Source organism: Cibotium barometz, chromosome 9, assembly GCF_041138505.1.
Source record: "Cibotium barometz isolate CiBa-2024 chromosome 9, ASM4113850v1, whole genome shotgun sequence".
NCBI lineage: Eukaryota > Viridiplantae > Streptophyta > Polypodiopsida > Cyatheales > Cibotiaceae > Cibotium > Cibotium barometz.
The window spans coordinates 44,504,457-44,513,320 of NC_141054.1; the positions used below are offsets into that span (position 1 = coordinate 44,504,457).

Genomic DNA, 8,864 nt, shown 5'->3' on the forward strand with positions numbered 1-8,864 from the left:
AATATGATATAAATTCGTTTGATCCTCCTCCAGTGACACATTAGGGATGCAACCAAATATCCATTGGCGTCAAGTAACAGGAGATCCTGTAATGGCCAGCCATATTCGAGAAATGAAGTCCCAAATTTGTCTCGCAAATTGGGCAATACATAAACAAGTGCTGACAAGTTTCAAGATTTGTAGTACAAAAAACACAATGATCAAAAGCTATCTTGCGACGACGAAGCTAGTCCCTAGAGGAAGCCCACCCACCAAGACTCTCCAAACGAAAACCTTTCCTTGACAAAGACGACGAAAAGATAAAATGTGACTCTGAATGTGCAACACGGCATCCCAAACCTGCACTACACCCAATCTAGCCATGTGATTGAGTTTTAGACGAGAAGACTCCTTATGTCGCCATTGTATAAACCGTGAAGTCACCAACACTTCTCCTTGAAATGAATTTGCTGAAGTTCTATTGAGAGGGGGTGCCAATCGAGTATGAGCCAGTACTTCTTGCCAGGTGAGAAAGCACAAGAGAGTCTAACATTGTTATGTTCTGAGATCCATTGACAATATCCCACAATGTGAGTGTTACCATTCCTAATTCCAATCCTATCAATAAAATTCTTTGCCATTGCTACCCATGGCTCTTGGAGTAAGCATAAATCCTAAAACAAAGACCAACAACTAGCCATGAGGTGCAACCAAACATCCAGCAAAGCAGCACCTCTCATCCTTTTTGGAGTAGTAACATGATCCCAAGAAATCCATGTTTGCCCACATTGATTTCCCTTCTTCTTCCAAAGCATAAATCGAAGAGGTTGCATAAGTTGAGGAAGAGACTTCCTAGACCAAGGTAGCAAAGGCAAAAAATACGATACCATATTGATCATAATCACTTGCGCCACCTTTAAGTGAACATGTAACGGCCAACCTTGAGATTTCCAATACACATACTTGTGCTCAATCCTATCTGACATTCAATCCAACAAGGCCCTCCAAGGAACATCAACCCCAATGTGATAGCCCCCATGTCTAAAAATACTGGGGGATAATTTTTCCCTCTGTGCAGCTAAGAAGGGCTGATTTGTGCATATTAATACACAACCCTGAAGCAAGAGCAAATAACTTCCAAACTTCCATAGTTTTGTCAATATTTGATTTTTCAGCCCCAAACAACATGAATGTGTCATCTGCAAAAGCCTCGCCAACAAACTGCTCTCTGCTAGGCAGTCGCAAACTAACAAGCTTGCTCTCTCTCTCTCTCTCTCTCTCTCTCTCTCTCTCTCTCTCCATACACACACACACACACATATATATGGCTGAAAAGATTTCCTAAGTACAATTATCAGCATTTGATTGTGAGCCGCGGGTGCAGAGGTGGTCGAGGCCATGCAGAGCCGCAGAGCCAAGTGTGTGTGTGTGTGTGTCGCGCGTGTCTGCTGTGTGTGAGTACAAGCATGGCTGCCTGTGAGACAGTTTATCCGGGTCTGCCCCAGCGCCGTGAGTCTGTGTGTGTGTGTGTGTGTGGTGTGTAGTGTGTTTGTGTGTGTGTGTATAAGTGTGTGTGTGTGTCCAGCGTCTGCGATATACATACTGTGTGTGTGTGTGTCAGCCAGCCCGACTCCTGTTCTACAGCAGCGTTCTACAGCAGCAGTATTTCCTCGTCTGCAGCAGCATTAGGGTTTCTACTACATTTGGGGCTTGCAGCAGATTTGGGTAGTGGTACCGCAGCAAATTCTTGTCTGCAACAGCAGTAGGGCTTAGAGCAGTTCTGGGGCTTATAGCAGATTTAAGGTGTGCATGATGGAATCACCTGAGCAGGCCATTTATAAGCGTCGGAAAGCAATGAACACCTCGAATTTGGATGCCATGTCTTTAATTAAGGAATGCCTGCATGAGGATTTCGAAGAAGCAAGATGTGCTTGGGAAGGACTTGCTCCAGTCACGGAAGTGCGTATTCCGGTGCAGGAGCTCATGGATCCGGTTGCGCAGTATGCATTGAATGCGGTGATTCTCTTTTTCCCGGGCAAGATGCCTAGTGCACAGGATGTGGGACAATGGGTTGATTTCTTGCGTAAGCGGCAAGCAGTCCGGGGTGTTTATTTTGGAGCGAGAGGATTCTATGAGGTCTTGTTAGCAGACATGGAAGCTAGAGATGCTTTGTTGGAAATGTCTCCCCTCTTCTTCAATACGCAAATGACTCATGTTCTTCCCTGGGCTCTTACTAAAGATTATCAGAGCCTTATTCGACATAAGTGCCCGGTTTGGGTTGAGGTGATGGATTTTCCTCGTACTTGGCGTCATTTTCTTCCTTTGTTGGCTGCTCAATTGGGCAAAGTGATTTGCCCCCCGAAGTTGGATGCCAATACAAATCGTTTTTGTATTCTATGGGACACTGATCTTCCTGCTCCTACGGGCATTACCGTTGATTCTGGGGACGTAGTGGTCGGAAAGCGACCATTCAAGCTTAAATGGGGGAAATTTGCCAATTCCTGTTTTCGCTGTGGCAAATTTGGTCATATGCAATGTGAATGTCCTGAACCAAATCTACAACCCCCTCCTTCGGCTGTCCCTACCCCTCAGACTCCTCCTCCAGCGAAATCTTCCCCTGAGGCACAATCTAAAGGTGCTTCCGCATCCACATCAACAACTGGACTGAATAAAGGTAAAGGGAAGCAGTCTCAAATGCCAAGTGTTCCTGCTTCCCCGAACATCAAAGACAAGGGCAAAGAGAAGCTTCCTGCTTCTCAGGCGTGGATAGTACCCAAGAAAACTGTCAAAGCACGTACTCTACCATCTTCTCGCAATTATGTGCCCCCCTTGAAGAATGTTGCTAAGAAAAAACTGCCTTGTAATGATAACTCTTCCTTGGCTCAGGCCTGGGATAAAGTTGTTCGATCTTATAAGGAAGTAGTTACAGGGGGCACCGCTTCAACGTCGGATGGCCATCACTTGTTTCCTCCAGATTCGAGTTTTGATTTGGCAGCTGCTGTTTCCGCGACAGATGCGGATGTGCCCATGGGCACGAGTTCTTAAGCTTTCTGTTGGTTTTCTCGCCCACTATATATACCATTTAAGATGCATAGTTCTATACATTGCATTTCATATAATGTGCGCGGATTATGCAATCAGGACAAATGGAGGCTAACCTGGCACTATGTACATACTTGCAAAGCAAATATTGTTGTTCTTCAAGAGCATAATCAGCACAATTTTGTCGGACAAACTTCCTATTTTGCGGGATATTGGATAGCTTATGCAGGATCCGCTGGATACTCTGGAGTGCTGATGCTTGTTCGCCACCATGAATTATTTCCCATGTTGGTTTTCAATGATCCAGCTGGCAGATGGATGGTCATTCAATGTATTATCAATGGGGAAGTTTTTGAGTTTGGTGGTGTGTATGCATACACAGCCTCTACTGACAGGGCTCGTTTGTGGCATGCCATCTCCTCTTATTGTTGGCGTTCTAATGCATTTCTTTGTGGCGATTTTAATAATGCTCCAAATCATGTGGATAATACTACTGGACATTCTCACATGCTTCATGTGGAACGACAAGCTTGGGATCTCTTTCAGCACACATGTAATGCCTTGGATTTGTGGCCTCTGTTGCAAGCCAATGATCCAGGATTCACATTTCAGCATAACGCTCGATCAATGTATCGTGCTCGTCTGGACCGATGGTATCTCTTTCAGATGCAGCAGTATGATGATTTTGTATGTGATATGTGGATTGATTACTGCTTGTGTCTCTCGGATCATGCTCCGATATGCTTGAAAATACAATTCGGTTCATGTTCTGCCAATGATTCATTACCTAGAAAGAGACTTCTGCATGTCAATAATGCTTATCTTAAGCATGAGGTTTTTTGCAATCTGATTGTGGACATTATTTCGCCATTGATCTCTCAAATGCATGTTGATATGGACACGGCATGGTTTCGTTTTGTTATGCGGGTTCAATGTGTGATCCAGGATTATGGCAGACACTATTTATCGCATTTCAGAGAGCAAGTTCAACAGGCCAAAGGCACTTGTCAAAGTTTGATGCATCTGGCTAACACTTCATCTCTTACTGAAATCCAGATGACAGAGTTGCTTTCTGCTCGTGCTTTGTTGCATCGTAATGATGAGAGAAAATTGGCAAAGTGGCAGACTAGAGCTCGCCAAAAGGCTATAGCGGATAAAGGATGCACTTCTAAACAATTCTTTCGTCAACTACATCTTTCTAGGCAGTCTCAAACTATTAAAAGGATTAAACTCCCGACTGGTGATTGGACTACCTCTCGTGTGGGGCTTGCACGGGCCATGGAATCTCATTATGGCAAGATTTTTGAGGCCTCTTCTCTCACGCAGGAAGGTCGACAGGCTCGTCGCTTGTTTTTATCTCAAGTTGCTCCGATTTTATCGGCCCACCAGGCTCAGCTTTTGGAAGCCGCTTTCACGGAGACAGAATTGTATGCCAGTTTGTGTGATTTGGGCCGTTGGAAATCTCCCGGTTGGGATGGCCTTATTGTAGAATTTTTCTTGTCGTTTTGGGACTACCTGGACCAGCCACTATTGTTAATGATAAACAGGGCATGGGAGCAACAAGTTTTGCCTTCATCTTGGAAAGAAGGCTTGCTCAAGTTAATTCCTAAGCAAGCACTTTGTGAAGAGTTCTCGCAATGGAGGCCGATTACGCTCATGCCTGTGGTTTATAAATTGCTGGCCAAAATGCTTGTCAATCGACTTAAAGGGTTTTTGCATGATGGTTTGCATCCATCTCAGTATGGCTTCATTCCACGAAGGTAAATTACTGATAATCTAGCAAATGTCATCATTGGCATGGAGTATGCGAAATACACTCGACAAGATGTATTGGTCATGCAGGTTGACATTGAAAAGGCATTTGACACTGTTCTTTGGGATTACATTGCAGATACCATGCTTCGGCGCTGGGATTTGGGCCTAAGCTATCCTGTGTGGTTTATTTCTTGTATGCTGACAGTACCTCTGCCGGTTTGTTGGATGGTTTTCTCATAGATCCTTGGCATTTGGGACATTCAGTAAGGCAAGGTTGTCCTCTCAGTGCTTTGCTTTATGCGATTGCTACTCATCCCCTGCTTATGTATTTGGAGTCTTTGACTTCGTCTAGAAGATTGCAGGGCCTGAAATTACCCTCTGGCAAACATTTTATTGGGCAAGCTTATGCAGATGATTCTCTCTTTATGCCTCGCAATCACCAAGATGATGTGGAACAAATTATGCACACTCTTCATTTGTTTGGATTGGCAGCAGGCCTCAAAGTGAATTTTCGTAAATCCAAACTATTGGCTCTGACTGAGTATGACTGGCATAAGCTGCTTTGGCCAGGCGAACTTGTTCCTCCGAACATTATAGTTCGTCATTTGGGTTATCCGCTGGGTTGGACTGTATCGGCTACACGGAAATTGGATTGGGTAGCCGAGCGCTTGCACTCCAAGTTACATTATTGGAAGTTGTCCACTTGGCCGCTTCATGTGCGTCTTAGAATTGTGCAATGCATTCTTGTAGCTTATGTGCAGTTTTATCTACCTTTGCTATATTGGTCTCAATCCCGCTTGAAGTCCCTTATGTCAAGTATATTGGCGCATTTCTGGCGCACTTCATCTCGCGGAAAGGGCCTCAGATTGTTATCTATGGAAAAGTTATGCTCTCCTAAGCGCCTTGGAGGGCTGAATATTTTGGATTTGAGACGTCATGTTTTGGCTAGGAAAGCTATGCTTTTGCCGGTTTTGTTGGACCACCAGCATCCCTGGACTCTCATGGTGTCCCATTTGTGTCGGCATATTGTCACGCCATTCTATGGTCATTGGCAACCCACATACTGGGATCTTATATGTGGAAAACTTGAAGGACACATTCCGGGATGTCCTTTCACTTCTTCTCTCATTATTGATTGGAAGGAAGTTACTTCACATATGATATGGCATGGTTCCCGATCTTTGATGGGCAATTCCCTGCGGCTAGAGAGTTTGCATTGGAGTCGTGTATTTTCTTCCACTTTGGTTGACCGTTCACCTCGTCAGGCGTATTTTCTTTCTCGAAAAGGAATATGTCAGATACATCAGGTGGTCGATGACACTGGTCAGGTTCTTTCCTTCTCTGTTGCGGCGGATCGTTTTCAATTGGGATCCCATTATGCTCATCTTTGGAGAGAAATTCAGCGGATGATTGCTGATATTTCTCCTTTACCTCGCTTGAATGTGGATTCCCGTCTATCTGATTGGAATCTTGGAGAAGCACTGCTATGAAATGTATTTCAGTTGGGACAGTTTATGCCCTCTTGCAATCGGATGCATGGATTGTCGGACATGGTAATCAGCTATGGTCTCTCTCCAAATCTTCAATGTGGTGGAAACGTACATTGTTGATATGTGTGTGTGTGTGTGGCGGGGGTGGAGAGAGAGCTGTGGAGCGCTTTTGTCGATGTACTCTGTTCAGGCGGCCCTGTCCACGTGCGCTTCTATTCACCTTCGACTGTGTGCGTTGCCTCGGGTCACTCGTACATTGACGTTTCTGCTCTCTTTTCGTTAGCGCCTCTTCCTCCATTTACGTCTTCCTCCTGTCTATTTTGCGTACGCCTGGCTGTGTGTGTGTGTGTGTGTGTGTGTGTGTGTGTGTGTGTGTGTGTGTTTTCGTCTTCGATCAACCGTCTTATGTTCTCGTCCCAAGGGTCCATGAGATTCTGCGCTAGAACCTGAAATTTCAGGTTTGGCAAGGGACCCTGCCATGTCTTGTTTGATTGAGCAAATTCTTGTGACAAACTCTCATGCAAACATCGGCCATCTTCATCTACCCGATTCCCCATGTCGTTCTTGCGTTTGTAGGAGAAAATCTGCTCTGAAGAAGTGGAGATAAAAAGGAAACTTGTAATTGGTTAGGTTGGTATGTGCAAAATGCAGTCATTTTGTTTTTCCCCTGGCAAGATGCCTTCAGCCCAAGATATGGCTCAGTGGATAGCCTCCGTCCTGAAAAAAAATGATGCAAAAAATCTGCTGTTGGAAATGTCTTCTCTTCTATTCAACACACATATGGTGCATGTGTTGCCTTGGTCGCTCATGAGGGATTTTCAAAGTTTGATAAGACATAAATGCCTGATATGGGTCAAGGTTGTCTTCTTTCCCCACACGTGGAGACACTTGCTTCCTAGAATGTTTCCAATATGGGAAATTTGGACATATGCAGTCAAAATGTCCCGAACTGCAATTGGAGCCGCCTCCCTCGGCTCTCCCTAAAGAGCTAGATCTTGTTACAACAAGGCACAATATCCAACAAAAGGCTAAATCGTTGTATGTTACACAAACTCATAACAATGTAAATGAACAAGGAAAAGGAAAGCAAGTCTCAGTTTCTTAGCCAGTAACTCTGGCATCTACCTCTCGAAACAAAAGGGAAAAATGCAGGTCTCAGAAGCTTTGGAGGGCTGAACCTTGCCAAAAAAGCCTGTTAAAGCAAAGTGACCAATAATTGAAAGAAACTATATGGTGCCTATGTCTGATGGCAAGCAGCCAAATGTCTGAATAAGGGAGATGATGGTATAACCATTGCTAATGCCTGGGCAAAAATTTCACAACGCACAGATAAGGATGTCCTCACAGTTTCAAGACAGCAGTCCTATCTTGGGGAGCATTCTAATGCTTACTTTCAAGATGATCTTGGTAATGATATTTTGGATTCAAGTGATGTTCCCATGAACACCGCTTGATGTCCTATAATTACAGTTTCATGGCCTTGTACATACACTACATTGTATATACATGACTGCACCAATCAAATGCATGACATATAATGTCCATGGGTTATGCAAACTTGAAAAATGGTGACTTTTATGGTCTTATATTTTTAGCATGAAGCTAGATGTGATATCTTTGCAATAGCACAATCAACATGAATTTACTGGTCAATTGGGTTACTTTGAAGGATATGGTATATTTTATGCAGGCACAGGGGATTAGTCCAATGTGCTTATCATGGTCCAAAATGAATTACACCCAACTCTTGCATTCAATGATCTGGTTGGACACTAGTTGGTTGTACAATGTTTGTTACACGGGGAAATTTTTGAGTTTGCTACAATCTATGCACACACAACATCAGCCAAGCGAGCTGCCTTATGGGCTGAAATTAGAGCTTATCCGTGGTTGCACAATGCCTTTATCCGTGGTAATTTCAATAATGCACCCTCGTAGGGAGATAATTCCTCGGGGCACTCACATATGTTGGCTTTGGAAAAGGTTGCTTGGGCAAACATGTTTCGTGAAATACATGCACTGGATTTATGGCCACATGTCATATGAAAGATGCCTAGTTACACTTTCTCACATTTGGCCATATTTTCTTACCATGCTAGGTTGGATAGATGGTGCTTGTTAAATGAAAATCAATATGATGATTTTGTTTGCAAAATGTGGATCGACCATGCATTGCAACTATCAGATCATGCTCCGTTATGGATGGGTATCAATTTTGGACTACCAATAAATGATATGCCCTTGTATAACAAACACCTACTATCTCAAATAAACAATAGCTATCTTTTACATGATAGCTTCCAACAAATGGTGAAGGATATCATACCTCCGCTAGCCGCTCAAATGTTTCAAAATCGAGATGTTGCATGGTATAGATTTATGATCCGTATGCAAGCTGGTATTCAAGATTATGGCAAAATCTTTTTGTATGAACAAAGACAAATGGTAATAGACGCCAAAGTCAAATGTTAGGTCTTGCAAGAATTGGCTGATGCACGCCCATTACAACTTGCTGAGGAAGACGCTCTTTGTATTGCTAAAGAACAATTGGTTGCGACGAGAAAACTAGAAAATGGGAAAGTGAGAGCTAGTCAGAAA

At 43.7% G+C, this 8,864-nt stretch overlaps 1 protein-coding gene across 1 annotated transcript; it reads left to right on the top strand.

Moving 5' to 3' along the window:
- The first annotated feature begins 1,612 nt into the window (after positions 1–1,612).
- Positions 1,613–5,554, top strand: LOC147635614 (uncharacterized). Its single transcript, XM_086802217.1, has one exon. The coding sequence runs from the start codon at positions 1,789–1,791 to the stop codon at positions 3,022–3,024; it is 1,236 nt and encodes a 411-aa protein (XP_086658343.1). The 5' UTR covers positions 1,613–1,788; the 3' UTR covers positions 3,025–5,554.
- The last annotated feature ends 3,310 nt before the right edge of the window (positions 5,555–8,864 follow it).

Coding starts and splice junctions, on each gene's coding strand:
- LOC147635614 (XM_086802217.1), top strand. CDS start 1,789: ATGATGGAATCACCTGAGCAGGCCATTTATAAGCGTCGGAAAGCAATG.